Here is a 15400-nt window from a genome sequence, read left to right on the forward strand (position 1 = left end):
TCATTACAGGTCGCACTTGCTGTGAGTTTGAACCTGAGAACATACTTGAGGTTGAAAGCCACGAACACTGGGAAAGTGTGCATTAACCTCCCAAACATTGACACCTTTCTCTGCTGGCATGTGTCTGAAGTGGAGCAACTTATGCCATGTTCACGTGGTAAGGAATTCTTCCATGTACAAGATTAAATAGCTCTCTATGGCATTCTTTTAATTTTGCATCATCTTCAAATACATTATTGAGACAAATGCATTAACATTCAATATTAAAATGCTGTCGTTCACTGTTCACAACTTTGTAGTGAACACACCTGTGGACTGAATGCTGTATTATTGTCCTTTCTAAACACTGTTATCTTGCCGTTGATGTTAGGCCTCTGTGTTTTGTTGTTGTTGCATTTAACAGGCAAGCAGGAGGATTTAAAGCATCTAGATCCTGAACTTGTGAAGAGACTACGTGAATTTGTGGGTGGAGCAAATGGAAACTTTGATACAAGCAACATGGCTACCTTGGCGTTCCTCTACATGTACCTCTCCCTGTTTGGATCAGGGTACGATGCATTTGTTTTTATCAGACATTTTTGTATGCCTCAACTAGCTCGGCTCAGTCTGATAGGAACAGGTTCAATAATCAACTCACCACTCATATGGTAAACTGCCAACTAACCGCATCAGAGCCACTCCAGTAGATCCTTCAAGATGCTGTTTTTTTTTTTTTTTTAAACCCAGCGACTGCAGATTATTGCGCAACTCTTTGTAGTTTTACACGGAGAAACGGCATCCTAAAGCTAGACAGTTAGATGCATGATAACCTCTAGTGTGAACAATGGAATTGTTCTCAACACAACAGGGCAGGACAATTGAGTCTTGATTGCGAAACTTCACTCACTTGGCCTGCCATTCCTGGAATCATGATTTACACAGGCGTGGTCTGACTTCAGACTTTGTTGCAGGTTCTGATTCTTATTCTGGAATATTGGCGGGCCTCCTTGGTCCTCTGATTTCTTGTCTTGGTTGTTTTACAAGCTGTGTAAACCAACCAGTGAGAGTGCGGAAATTAGTTCTTGTTTGCTGCAACTCAAAGTTGTAAATAATGATTGCACCAGGAGAGGTCGACCAGATAACAAGTGCATTGTTTCCTAGAGGATGCTTTGTCATTTCACTTGCATTTTTATAGCACTTTAAAAATGTCAGTCTGCCACTATAAAAATGTGACCAAATACGGCGTAACAAGATAATCTGAGAAGATAGAGATGGAGATGCTCTGTTGAGTTTCAGCTCATCAGGATCTTTAATTGCCATTGACACAAAGCTGGCATGTTTACCAGAAGTGATGGCTCCCAAAAGAATGTCCTTTAATAAAAGTCTGGCTTGAAGCCAGGAGACCATCAAGAAACCAGTGTGTGTTTTCTTCTGGAGACAAAGGTTTTACAATTTCCATTCAAACAATTTCCATTCCATTAACGCATGGATGTCAAGCAGAATAAGTCATTGTCCTGTTTCCATTGTATGTGACATGTGAACTAATGTCATTGGAAAAACTGTTTTTTTTTCTTGTTCTTCACATAAGTGACTTTCTTTTTCTTCTGCGTATAGCGAGCTGCCAAGCTTGACAGTATCCGTGTGGTCGGAGCTGCCGACCGGAGCAGGACTGGGTTCGAGTGCAGCCTACTCGGTGTGTTTAGCGGCAGCTTTACTTTGTGCAAGGGGAGCCATTCCCGCACCTCTCAAAGAGTGGGAACACACTGCCAGGTAATGACGTTATATGTGAATGGAGTCACTGCGGTCTCATCATACTGCCCGGCACGTTTGGGTTGGGTTCTTTTTTTTTTTTTTTTAAATTCATGTTTATGTGACATTTATAGACTATTACAGTATCGTCTCAGTGTTGGTCACCAACCAATCATTTATTCAGAATTCCCAGTGGTTTGGTCAAGCAGATTATCACAATCAATAATGAGAGTAATCTTTGCAGATGGTGTCAGGAGGACCTGGAGTTGATCAACAGCTGGGCCTTCCAAGGTGAAATGATCATCCATGGTAATCCTTCCGGAGTAGACAACGCTGTGGGGACGTGGGGTGAGGCCTGACATATGGTGTCGTGCTTATTATGTGACACCTTTGTGGCTCCTTGGACACTCTTTTAATGGAGTCACTGGAGTATTATGTGCAGCAACACTGTTCATTATCACAGATGATTATCTCTTTAATAACTGATTTGTTTCTGTGCAGGAGGCATGCTGAGGTTCTTAGCCGGGAGGATAATACCACTGAGCAGGTAGTGACACTGATTAAACTCCGCAGAGTGGATTCATAAAATCGCAGCACATATTTTTCTCCCAAAATTAATGTCGATGGGAATAAATTGTCGTCTCAGCAGGGCACATGAAGAACAAATTTAGCTCAGCCCTCTTTTTTGTGCTTTGCTTTACTTCCAGGGTGCCATTATTAAGAATCCTCCTGACTAACACTAAAGTGCCACGGAGCACCAAGGTACTTGTTGCCAGGGTGAAGGACAAAATTAACAAGGTACTAAATGTTTTCCCCTCCCCCCTGCGTTACCTGCTGATGTTATAATTAATATCGGAGACATTTCCTTTGTGTGGGACATACTCCAGAGCCTAGTGTTGAGTGCTGTCATAAAATATTGAAATTAAACTCTTAGCTTAGTCCCCCTGCGTGCTGTTGCCTTGGTGACAACAGCAGGTGTTCACACATTAGCCTGCATGTTGTGATCAGGCGAGTGCAGTTGAACCTTTTTTTTCAGTCATGAGAAGTCATAACTTCTTAAAAAAACAAATTTGAGTCACTTTAAGTAAATGTTAATAAGCTTTAACACCCCTCCTCAAAACCCACTTGTATTCTTTGGCGTTCGACTCAGCATGATTTTAGTGCTTGGTGCTTTCTACCGCCTTTATTACCATTTCGTCTTACTGTTTATTGTGTATGTTAAATCGCTCCATGTACAGCACTTTGTATGCAGCGATGGCTGTTTGAAAGTGCTCTATAAATACTGTTGACTTGATTTGACTTGACTCCTCCCAATTCCCATAGTTTCCCACTATTTTGACTTCTGTGCTGGACTCGGTAGACGCCATTTCCTGCACTTGTGAGAGAGTCCTCCTTGAGATGACCTGCGAGCCCATCACAGGAGAGCACTACAATGTTTTAGAGGTATGCTCTTTAACATCTCATTTGCTAGGATTTGGGAATGTGCGTTATATAATGTAGATAGAGTTGATCAAGGGTCAAACTATAACATTTGATTACATTCGTTCAGTCATAGTACAGAAGTATCAGCTTTACTTTTTTGCCATTGCACTTCTAGGAGCTCATTGATATCAACCAACATCATTTGAATGTAATGGGGGTGGGACATCCTGCCCTGGATACCCTCTGTCGGGTTACGCTTGCCAAGGGTCTCCACAGCAAGCTAACAGGCGCAGGAGGAGGGGGCTGTGGCATCACTCTTCTGAGACCAGGTAGGTAGTCGTTAGTTGTCTAGAAAACCCCGGACGTTTTATATGATCTCTAGTAGGATGTATAGTTTTCTCCCGCGATAGGACGGTTCGTTCACGACCCTGCGATATTGCATTTTTTTTTTTCAAGCGATTGTTTTTTTATGGGTGTTGACATTTACTGTAATGTCCTTGTGTGTGGCAAAGATGGAGAGAGCCACCGTTTCTGATGCACTTTTTTGCCATTTATTTGATGTGAGAAGACTACCGGTAGTTAAACACAAACACAATTAAGTCTGCTCTCAGCTACAGCTCACACTCAGATGTGTAAACTCAGCGATGTTGCGCACTACCCCGCAGAGCCCTGCCTCTCGTATGCATGTCTTACAGTTACTACGATACAGTATGTTTTGGACTTTATTTGAATTCAGATACAATTACAGTGTGTGTAAAAAAACGTGTTTTACAAGTGAGTTCAGGAGTGGGAAAACTATATAAAAAGATGTATATTTGGTCTCTCTTATTTTCACTTGTTGCGGGTGACCTGGAATTTATCTACTGCGATAAATGGGGCTTGACTATATATTTTTTATGCCTCCTCTCTCAGTGTCTACAATCATGACTTGCCTTTTATTTGTAGAAACGGACTCCAGTGTAGTCCAGACTACGATACGGGAGTTGAAAGACTGCGACTTTGACTGCTGGGAAACAAGTATTGGCGGGCCTGGTGTCCAAGTGCATTCCCCCCTCTCTGTCAAGGAGGATATTTTAGGAATCTTAAACCGTTATTAAGACATAACCAAGGATGTGCAAGTGGACATTTTAGACATGCAACAAGACTTGCGGTTTGCTCAGCCGCTCCAGTGAAGCAAGGGACAATTTCAAACGGAGCACAAATGGACTCATGGTGAATTCATGAATCTTATCCAACTGGTAATTTGATGTAGTCCCTTTTGTCCGCCAGATGGCGATACAGTACCAAAGATTTTCCTTTATGGAGCGTCCCTTATTACGGTAATTATTTACTTTAGTGCAGCGCTGCACCGTTTTGATTGTACGGTACCAAAACGATCATGAAAGTGACTGAGTTGCTTTGCACATTTTTAGGCTCAGCAAAAAAAAACCTTTTCGTACGCCTGGTACTCTCCTCTTTGTCTTCCGAACATCTCTCAGCCTCAAAATCATCAAACATTATACTGCAAAGGCTGCACATACAGAAAATGGATCTGTTTGGAGTATGCCTGATTTGGAAAAAGGTCACACTGGGATTTACAAGTTTTGAATATCCATCTTTTATTCCCCCCACCTTTAAATGTCATGAAGATTAAGCGCTGTGGTGTATTTGAATAAATGACATTTGTCGCCCTCCCTTTCTTTTTGCCTGGCGCCCCCTCTGACCTCTTGGATTGTGTAATTTTTATGTTCAACAAACATCACCGTCCCCAATCTTTCACACCCCTGCTTGGCAAAACACTGCACAGTTGCCCCCCTACCTGCTGCTGGAATTTAATTACCACTGCACTTTTCAATTGAACCGGCATCGACAAGAAGGAGGGGAGGGCAAGAGTGAGACAACAGAGCCTGTTTCATTTGAAGCGCATCACTCTTTTAGTCTCCCCTTTTTTTCTCTTGTGAGCCACAGATGTTTGTTTGTTTTGTTGTTTTCTTTAAGTCAACATCAACGCGTGCTTCTTTCTGCTCTGATGAATAGAATCTAAGAAAGCCGTAAGATTATTTCAGATAATACAGGAAGTGGAGCAAAAGGGGTCCTAGGATAAACAGAAAATGCCTGAGTTGGAGGGATTTGATTAAAAAAACAAAAAAACAAGTGCTGTCCCAGGAGGTGAGTTAAAGAGCAGAGAAATGAAGGCTATACAGTGTTAAATGCAGTTTTGTGTAGACGGATCAGAATCGAGGATGTTGAAATCATTTTATCCAAGCTGGATTGCCGAATGAAATGTTAAATGTGAATGTGCTGAGTGGTCATGCTCACCAAGGGCGCTCTCCCTCTGGACCCCCAGTGGGTGGCTGGAGAGCTTGTCAGGATCCATTAAGTTTGAAAACGCAACTGGAGCTGACTGACAACATGTCATGTCGCTGATGGCCGCCGGTTTTACAAACAGGAGCTTGAGTGACTTTCTGCAAAGTGTGTTTACACGTGCGACTCTACACTCGCAGGCCTCACAATGTCTTGTCATCTTGTATTATCCAAGACAACAGTTTCATGTTACACATTTACAGTAGCTGCGCCAGAATGGGACATAGAAATCAGCACAGCAGGGCCCATTTTCCCCAGCCCTCGTAGAGACAAGAAACATCAACATCATGATGTTGTGCATGATCTTCCCGGGGGTGACCGGGGTGGGAGGCTTTTGTGCATTGCCAAGCAACTGAGTGCATTGAGTGTCAGGGGTAAGTTATGTGTTGTCCTTATCGCCATACCCATTTTAAAACTCAAACATTTGCAAACCACATAATCAGCTTTGCTATCCCACTATCTGGGATGACATACATACATAACCATACATTTGGAACATCTTCTGTAACCTTAACCTGTCTACCAGCTATTAACAATGGCAGTCTTGTTCAAGGGGCCTGTTGAGCATTCTAACAGGAATTTGTGAGAAAAGTACTTCAGTGGAGTTGCAACTACTTAACTTAACTAAATGTAAAGGAAATGGAAACAATATATCTGCAGTGCGAACCACCACAGTAAATGGTGCTTGCTAAAAATCCAAATAAGATTTCTTCAAAAATGCTTCAGACAGCATAGCATTAGCATAGCATGACTCTCTTTCACCTACCTTTGGAATCATCTGAGAATGTGTGACCCCTTAATATTTTTCTTCAAAGGTTCCCGACATTTTATTGTTGGTTGGATGTCAGGCACATTGCTCTGGACTGGCCCCTCTGTGGACAGTCCCCGTGGATTGTGTTTGTTGTAAACATCTGCCACCTTTAACACACTTTGACTTCCAGTCCCCATTCTTATTTTTCTCTACATCACAGAATTGTATCATGTCATTGTATTGATCCAGTAATTGATTCTGTGAAGCAGGTACCTGCAACACACTGTCATACTTCAGTGCCACTAGCGTACTTGTTTAATTGTAGACAAAAGCACCTTTCTTTCTTGTTGCCTTTGAAAAGGCTCATTGATTTTTTATAGCACCGTTCATCCTTGCTCTGGATCATTGAAGGAAAAAAAAAAGCCCTTGTGTTGAAGCCAGCGAGAGTGTACCACTATGAAACATGGATGTTTTTGCTTAAATTTAACCTAAATCACAAGAAAAGCATTGTTCGATTTTTCATTACATTTAGTCAGTTGTGCACTCCTTAAAATTTTAATTTGAACCGTGATGTATCCGATTCATTCATAATATATATATATATATATATATATATATATATATATATATATATATATATACTGTATATATTCGACAACTCATTCAAAAGAAAATATATTTTGCTTATCAAAGGCAGTGGAAGCTATATTCATCGATTCATTGTTCTATACATTTTACAGCGTCTCAGTTCAGTCAAGCCAATACAGCTCTTGTGCCAGAAATGCATTTTTTTCTGGTTACATATAATAATGTGAAAGCAGTAATTTGTAGTAATAAATGTCTCAGCAGGACACACGAAGAACAAAAAAGTATTTTTCTCTTTCTCTCTCTCTCTCTCTCACACACACACTCATATGTGTATATATCTATCTATATATACTGTGTATATTTGCAAGCTTCAAAATGGGGTCGAAACTGGCACAAAATTTTTTTCAGTGCATTCAACTCTGTGGAACTAAAATATCCTAAATGAAATTTGATTTCCATTAATTTGAGGAACAAGTAATCATTTCATCACATTCCTACTTTGAACTTGCTTTGAATTAGAGCTAGGTTCTCATCATTTCACTGGGATTGCAGCCAATTCAATAGATTCATCCTCCCACCACCATTAGAGGCTCAGGGAGGAGGAGGGCTATCTCAAAATGTTATCACATGACAAGGGTGATTGATGGACCATTAAAGCGTCAGTCTGATGTACGAAGAGGAACTGCTTTTAGGTTGATGTGTAATGGCACAAATGGATTTACCAAACTGTTAGTAACAAATATTCCCATCTCCAGCTATTTGCACTCGCATTGTAATGGATGCTCCGACTTGTCTGTCGCACTTTTCTGCATCTTTCTTCCCTCACCACCACTTTGTCGGCAGACCTCTGCAGTCATGTAATTACAATAGGACAGGTAGGGGTGTTCATATTTCAGCTGCTGCATGCAAGATAACATCTAATAATCCAAAAGCGTTGCAAAACTGGTATCTCGTCGCTCATGCATTATGAATGAGCCGCTGATTGCTTTCTTGCATAGATTAGCAATCATTTCACAGAAAATGTTTCATAAAATGTCTGCTCGGAGGCTTGTCTTTTTTTCAGGAGTTGAGGTGACACATTCCACTTCTTTGCGTGAGATAACGCAAATCAGGGAATAACACAACTCCCCATTGCCCCACTGCTCCTTTTGCTTCGCCCATTTAGTATCATCGCAGGGGTGATAAGTGTGCTTTTTAGCCCACTTTGCAACTGATTGCTCACTTAGGAAATGCATTCAGCTGCTACAGCGTTATTGTGTGTTGAGCTAAGGAGTCACCAAGTCAAAGGGGTGTGCCTTAGCGCAAAAGTAAACATATGGAAGCAAGTGCAGAGGTGCCTCAACACGCCATCAATCAGACTTGAACAGTAATCTCTGCATGTCGTGTAACACTAGAATTCGAAAATGTGAAAAATACAGTGGAGGAAGTCAACCCCCCCAACATTTCTTTCCAATCATGTTCTATGCACCCCCACTAGTCTAATTAATATTTGTGGACTATGTATTAAGCCGCAAAATCCACCTCTTTTTATCCATATAAGGGGGCGGCCATTTTGCCACTTTCTGAAAATGACATCACAGTTGCTCAGGTATCAAATCACCGCTCACCTGTTTTCTGAGTTTGTTGTGTGTCTTGCACCGGGCGAGTCCTTCCCCAACCTTCCATCCATCCATTTTCCGAACCGCTTAATCCTCACTAGGGTCGCGGGGGGTACTGGAGCCTATCCCTGCCGTCTTCGGGCAGTAGGCGGGGGAGACCCTGACCCAGTTGCCAGCCAATCGCACCTTCCCCAACCTGATCCCGTCCAATCATTCCGTGCTTCCGTCAAGATTCAATACATCTGAGCAGGTCCTTTGAGGGGGCGGATCAAGCAGCTGTAGTCAGGTTGACGGAGTCATCATTTGCATGCGGGTTGTTTCTCTGTTCATTCAGAAAAGGCAAAAAAAAAAAAGTATGGATCAAGTTTTTGGATGGTGGCAGAGTGCGATATGGACTGTCTATTCTCCCAAAAGAACTTAAGGTAACAGATTTGTTTCATGTCACCATGTTTCTGAATCGGCCTTGAGCTTTTATCAAGCTTTAGATGTTGTCGGCTGAATGAGGTGTAAGGAGAGCGCGTATTTGCGCACGTCTACGTTGTGTCTCCCTTCGTGACCCCTGGCTTCTGCCCGTTCCCCAGATGGGCGGCCTCTCAGCCGAAGCCCCGTGGAGGTTGCTGCCCTCTGCCTGACAGCCTGTCACCAAACCATAGTGGGCATTTTTTTTTCCTGCAGGAGATGGTGTCTGATTGGGAGCAGTGTGTGAATAGCCCTGTCACACCCGATAAGGCAGCAAGACGACCTGTGACGGGGACATATGGCATGTTTGACAGGGAGAGGGGGCACGGATTGCACTGAATGATAAAATGGTGTCGTCCCCCCCCCCCCCCCCCCCCCCTTTGGCAATGTCATGCTTTCAGGCAAGCATGGGGACCATCGTTCACTCAAGCGTCTGACTCCAGCCATCTTGTGACATCTCCTTCAAGGTTTTGGCTTTCTCCAGCACGTGCCTGGCCAGTTCTGACATGGCAAGACTCTTCTAGTCGCAGCTGTTCTGCTAGTTTGTCGACGAAGAAGACATAATTGGATATCGGTTTAGCTTAGTGATGTAGACCGGGAAATTCAAGGGCCTGCCGGTTTGAGATCTCTCATCCCATTCTGTCACACGCCTACTTATTAATATCCTCACAGCCTCATCAAGATGACTTTAATTGATAGCTTCAGCCTCCTCCTGACCATGGTTTATTTAAAGGGCCATGCTGACAAAGAAAAGGAGAGGAAATAGGAGGCTGACAAGATTGAAAATGCATTGGGGGAATCATTGAGTTGAACTGCACACCTCTCATCCTTCCTGTCAGCTGGTCCTGACTTGTGGTGTTGCAGTCTCAACTTCCATCCTGTCAAATGTCGCTTTTTCTACTTGGGACTGTGACAGGCAGTCCAGGTGTCGCACTCAGGCTTCAGTGCGCCATCAGTCACCTACAGTATGTTCTGCTTCCCATAGGCTCACAGTCCAATTCCCACCTTACAAACCCAGCACATCTTGCTCCCTTGGGGCTCTCCCCCTGTGAAGTTAATTCTCTGTCTACTGGGCCAGAACTTTGTCTCCCCATATTTGAGATACCGTAGAACCTCCAAAGTTGAACACATTCCGTTCTGTTAAGCTTGTTCACTTGGAACATTTCTGAAAGAGATCAGTAATAGAGTACCGGTATGTCATATAATCCATACCAGTGTCAAACTTTCACCATTCTACAACGTTTCAAGTGCACGCAGTGTCTTAAAGGGGTACTCACCCCCATACCAGACTCATGCTCTAACTCTCACTAATATTTGGCCTGGAGGTCCATTTCACTTGGGAAGTGGAAGAGGGTTGGGGATGGTCTGACAAAACATTACTACCTGAGACTCAACTATGACCTAAATAATTTTTTACTATGACCAGCTATGCTAAATAAACTAACTGAATGCTCTGCTAATAGATCACTCAACTGAAAATTGACGAGCATTCTCTGTTACCACCACTTAGAAGACCTCTGTTTTCTCAACCGGATTTGCTAAAAGGGTTGGTGTGCTAATCGATGAATATCTCTGGCTGTTGATCAAAATTCGCTTCAAAGTATTACGTGTACATTCAAACTATTTGAGTGCATGGACGGAAATACTCTCTAATGGTTTATCATGCTGCCGATATCATGTGTGGAGTGGCTGACAAGGCAACAAAAGTACTTTGGCAATGACAATGTAGAACACCAATCCACTGTGACTTGTGCTCTCGGTCTTAGCGGGAATATATGGCTCGAGTAGGTAATCCCATCATGCGCAATTTATAGCATGGCACAGCACTGAATTGCAAACAGTAATGCCAGGCTAATAACCGCAGTCAATATACTTTACCGTTCTTCCAATTCCGATGGGTCTCTTTTCCACTCCATGTCTGGCCGTTCAGGCACAACATCTGCCGCATGATGAGCATCTGGCTCATTCATGTATGGTCAAACATACATCTTGACAACAATCTCCTCTTCTTCCAACTCTTAAAACGGCTGGATCCCTCAGATATGTTTGAGACGTCGCTTTCTGAATCGATTTCTAACTGCCCTTGTGCGGTGAGCCTTGCTATTGTTATTTTAAAGTGACATCACACTTCCTGGTTTGTGGTCAGTATCTCACTTCGCTGTCAAATTTACAAAATAGAAATGATTTTTTCATGCTTTATTTAATGCATTTTGTTTAATTACTTTACTTGCGACATGATAAAATATTTCTTTTGGGATTTTCTAAAATTACTTCACAGTTGACCTTTAACTCAGTGACCCCTGCACGAGATTGTTTTTCTTCATGATTCCATCAATAATGCTTGAGTGCTAGGCTGTCCCATCCTATTGCTTGTATTTATTTAGAATACAAAAAGCGCAGCCGGCCTTGCAGCATGCGATGACCTCAGTGTGAGCTCATCATGCTGCAGAGACAAGAGGCAGTCATTAGCGCTCACTCTCACTGTGTGTTGACTGTTTCTAAATCAGCTGGTAGGGTCCTTGTTCTGTGGGGGAATTTTTTTTTCAAGGAGCCATTTGCTGAATTTAAGCCTGTTGAGAATTGAAATGACATTTCTCGGAAAAACTGGCTCTCCAACAATATTCATAAATATGCGATGGAGCGCTGTTAAACAGCTGAGCAAAAGTGGTCGCGATTGCACTTTAAAGAACATCATTGTGACGGAAATTTGAAAAAATGAGAACGAGCATCAAGTCTTTCATTGGGTAAGAAAATTTGTGACAATTTGAATAAAAGACGGAACAGATGAGAACTCACCAATTTATCAGTTGAAAGTGAAGATGGAAGACGCTTTGTATCACTGTTTCATGGGTCATGAATACACATAGCTGTCACATAACAAATAGCAGTGTGAACAATTAGAATTTTTCCCTCTTTGTATTTGTGTTCAGGTATAGCAAACTTATTTCGCTTTGTAATGAAACATTTTACAGCTGGAATCATTTCAATGCATAAATGTGTTCAGTTACTTGTGGTTTGCAATGAATGAAAATACAACAAATTCAATACAAAGAGCAAAAAACCCTCTACACATTTATGGTACAATATTACATCAACAAGTGGTAATCTTTTACAGATGACCCACAGAAGTCAAACACACTTCAGCCCAGGATGCCTTTGATTTGTTTGTATTTTCTATCCATTATCCACAGATGAAATAACGAGGAAAGACGTGTCATCCGTTTGAAAACGTACACCAATGTAAAACTTACTCCATGAATAAGTAACAGTTTATTTCATTGTAGGTGGAAAAATGTGGTTGTGATGGTTGTACTGTAATGAAAACAATCAAATGAGCTTTCGTTGATTGTTTTTTTTCGTTCAATCATCATCATCAGGACAGGGGATGGCCATTATGGTTCATTGACTGACGCAAATGAGGCATCACGGGGAAAACTGTGTGGCTGCTTCTAGCAAGATGTTGACGAATTTAAATAGTTTGTGGCCAGAAGAACAACATGATGCAATCGTCATAATGTTACCCTTTAGTTTATCATCACTGATTCACGGAAAAAAAGTCTTTCTGTCTAATCTCTGTTTTAAACTGTTCCACTTCCAAGAATTTATTTCCAGCCAGATATGAATTTTCATCATTTTGATCTTTTCCACTTGGTTGGTGGGGACAAAAAGAACAAGCAGGTTGAGGATGAACACTGAAGTATTTATTCTCATGCGTAGTCATGAGCAGACAAGTGCTGATGAGCGTGGTCAGGGTCACGGCACTTAACTCTCCAAAGGACGACCAGTGCTTGTAATCACATAATATGGACAATCTTTCATTCAAGTGGTGCTGACATTCAGCCGTTGCAAATGGATTTCATGGGCGGTGTAGCTCAGATGGTTTTGTTCTCACTATTCTCGATTCTCTACAGTCTATCCAAGCATATGTAGGCAGCGGCTGAAAGAACAAAAACGTGATTAGATATCGGCTAGTCAATGCTGCAGTCGAGACTCGGTGCCTGTGTCCCGCTATTCCGCCGCCCTTCTCGCACCCGTAATTAAGAACATTTTGTGTTACATTAGCACGAGACCCATCGTGCCATTGAACTAGTCGCCCCGATTAATAACAGGCAGCTAATTTCAGCAGAGGAAGGCAGCACTCCAAATTGGCTCCTAATTACACATTAGGAGTGTGAAAGGCTCCTGCCGCTCTGGCCTCCATCCTCTTCCCCAACCCCCCAGCTGGGGTTCACGTGTTGGCCCACCAGCACATTAACGCAGCTCCCAAGAGTGGCTAATTCCAGCCGACCCGATGGTACAGTCAGTGGCAGATGTCAGGAATCGAAGATGATGAATTATGAATATCCCGGAAATGTGGATCAGATTGAGGGGGTGGCTTTTTTATTTATTTTTTGTCCCCTTGTGCGGTTTCAGGCAGCCAAGTAAGCAGACATATTCAGTCAGTCTGTGCAGGGGTAAGAATGATTGATTTCTGCTCAGTGTTATAAATGTCCCCCAACTGAAAATGGATGTTTCAGTATAGTCCTCAAGGACTATCGTAGTTGGCGGGGGCTCTTTGGCAATATAAGAGCTGTGCCTGCAGAAATGACTTCTTTGTGTGCCTCCCTTGGGTGGTCAACTTTGAGGGCTCAGGCAGCTGGGATTGATGTCCTGGAGGATGCTACAAGACCTCCTCGGTACACAACATTTACATAGCTGCATGATTGCTGCTGAAATGGAGGATCTGAGGGGAGGCTTTTGCTCCGTGGTGGTGGTGGTGGTGGGGGTGGGGGGGGGGGGGCGCTTCATAATCACTAGAGGTGGGCTTAAACACCTGTCCGTCAGTACCAAGGTCTTTGGGTCCATCACTGACAGACTCTTGTTTACGCTGGCGGACTGATGACTGATGGTAACTTTGAAACACTGATGGAATAAGCGATGACAGAAGCCATTTTTGTCCATCGCCAAAAAATCTGAAAAGCAAAGACGAGGGGGCCTTTGAGGATGAGAAGCAGGAAAACGAGCAGTAATAATATAAGTGCGTGTGTGTGTGTGTGTGTGTGTGTGTGTGTGTGTTTGTTTGTTCAGGGTGGTCCAAACTGTTTCAAAATGAATACCATCGTGTACTTATTACATGTCATTTATTGATGAAAGAAGCACGCAAAAAATAATGTTGATGGAATGACGGACTGGGCCGGCCTGAAATAAGACTGACAATGATGGACTTTTGGGGCTGCCACTGGCGAACGTCGAAAGTTCACTGACGCGCCCACCACTGTTAATCCTCCTTGGGGATTGTTAGAGAAGTTGCATTACATATTGCAGTTGGATACACCTAAAAATCAAGAATGAAAATGTGCAACAACAAGTACGTCAATAGAGAAACACCTGCTTTTCCCTTCGACAGTACTCACTTTTGATTGTTGTGTTTCTGCAATGCTACGGTAGCAATATAAAATTATTTACACCGTACCATGCTAAAGTACGTTATGGCATTTTACATAAAGGAGACGAGTTTTGAAAACACAAAGGTAGTCAATGGCACAGATTTGGGCGGGCGGGAACTCCGCAGGGAGGCGTTTCTGGTGGCTGACTGGTCCAAAGGCTGTCCAGAGGGAACACTTGTGTTACTGTACATGATGCAACCATGCAAAGGTGCAACTGCTTAACCAAAATATAACTGAATTCAAACAAATGTATTCTTTGTTGAATATGTATTTTAGTATTCCAAAGAGCAGCTTTGAAAAACAAAAATAAGCTAGTCGATGTTTGCATCACGTTGTAGATTCAAATGCTGATCGTTCTTTGGCTGGAGTTTCTTCAATTCTTGTATTACTTAACATTACAATTACATTTTAGTCTGTATGTGGAAAGAAAGGCCCTCAAAATATTTTGAAACCTGTCAGACGCAGCGAGACAATGATGCGAATGTCTTCATTTAGAAAAGCGTGTTTATGACATGCATGGTGTTGCTTGGTGTGCTAAAGATGAGCTTTTTTTCCTCTGAAATAGGCGGTCGGGCACTTTCAATAGGCTGCGATTGTTATCCTCCTCCACATCAGATGCATCTCTTTTAAAATACCTGACCTTTAGACATGCCCTTTTCCTATAAGCGGAGGGGATTCAGTGGACACTATCTGCTTTATCCTTGGACCTTGAGACACTGATGGAATTGGATTCCGTGTCAAAGTGATGCTTTGGTCTATTACTGAATGACCGGACGACTGATGAGTGTGCTGCTGATATGTGAACGTACACCTGGACATTGGCAGGGGGTCATAGCCACGGGGAGGGGAAGGGACAGCAAGGTGAGATATGAGCCTGAGGCCAATTGCCAGGCCAGAACTCACCTTGCGCCCCCCCTCCACCTGATCCCAGTGAGCCGGCAGGGCATTTTCTCTTCCTTCCTGCCATTCATCACAGCCCTGTGACAGGCAGGCACACGTAAACTGGAGAGATGAGCTAATCCTCCACATCAGAGACCGTGATGGACCTGTACGGCTACACCGCAGGACCAGTAAAATTAGGCAAG

At 42.8% G+C, this 15400-nt stretch overlaps 1 protein-coding gene across 4 annotated transcripts in view; it reads left to right on the forward strand.

Annotated features, from left to right (window-relative positions):
• The window catches only part of mvk (mevalonate kinase), a 48930-nt gene that overhangs the window by 433 nt on the left and 33097 nt on the right, over nt 1-15400 (forward strand). Inside the window, exons 2-10 of one of the 4 annotated variants that reach the window (XM_052068790.1) lie at nt 10-157; nt 404-548; nt 1594-1749; nt 1973-2076; nt 2230-2275; nt 2436-2526; nt 3052-3171; nt 3326-3479; nt 9291-13616. In XM_052068790.1, the coding sequence (XP_051924750.1) occupies nt 10-157; nt 404-548; nt 1594-1749; nt 1973-2076; nt 2230-2275; nt 2436-2526; nt 3052-3171; nt 3326-3479; nt 9291-9343 (1017 nt within the window). In that variant the 3' untranslated portion in view covers nt 9344-13616. Of the gene's footprint in view, nt 1-9; nt 158-403; nt 549-1593; nt 1750-1972; nt 2077-2229; nt 2276-2435; nt 2527-3051; nt 3172-3325; nt 3480-4095; nt 4830-9290; nt 13617-15400 lie in introns of those variants that run through there. The other 3 variants (XM_052068788.1, XM_052068789.1, XM_052068791.1) reach the window with 3 other exon arrangements.

The sequence above is a fragment of the Hippocampus zosterae genome, chromosome 6 (assembly GCF_025434085.1).
Source record: "Hippocampus zosterae strain Florida chromosome 6, ASM2543408v3, whole genome shotgun sequence".
Lineage (NCBI taxonomy): Eukaryota > Metazoa > Chordata > Actinopteri > Syngnathiformes > Syngnathidae > Hippocampus > Hippocampus zosterae.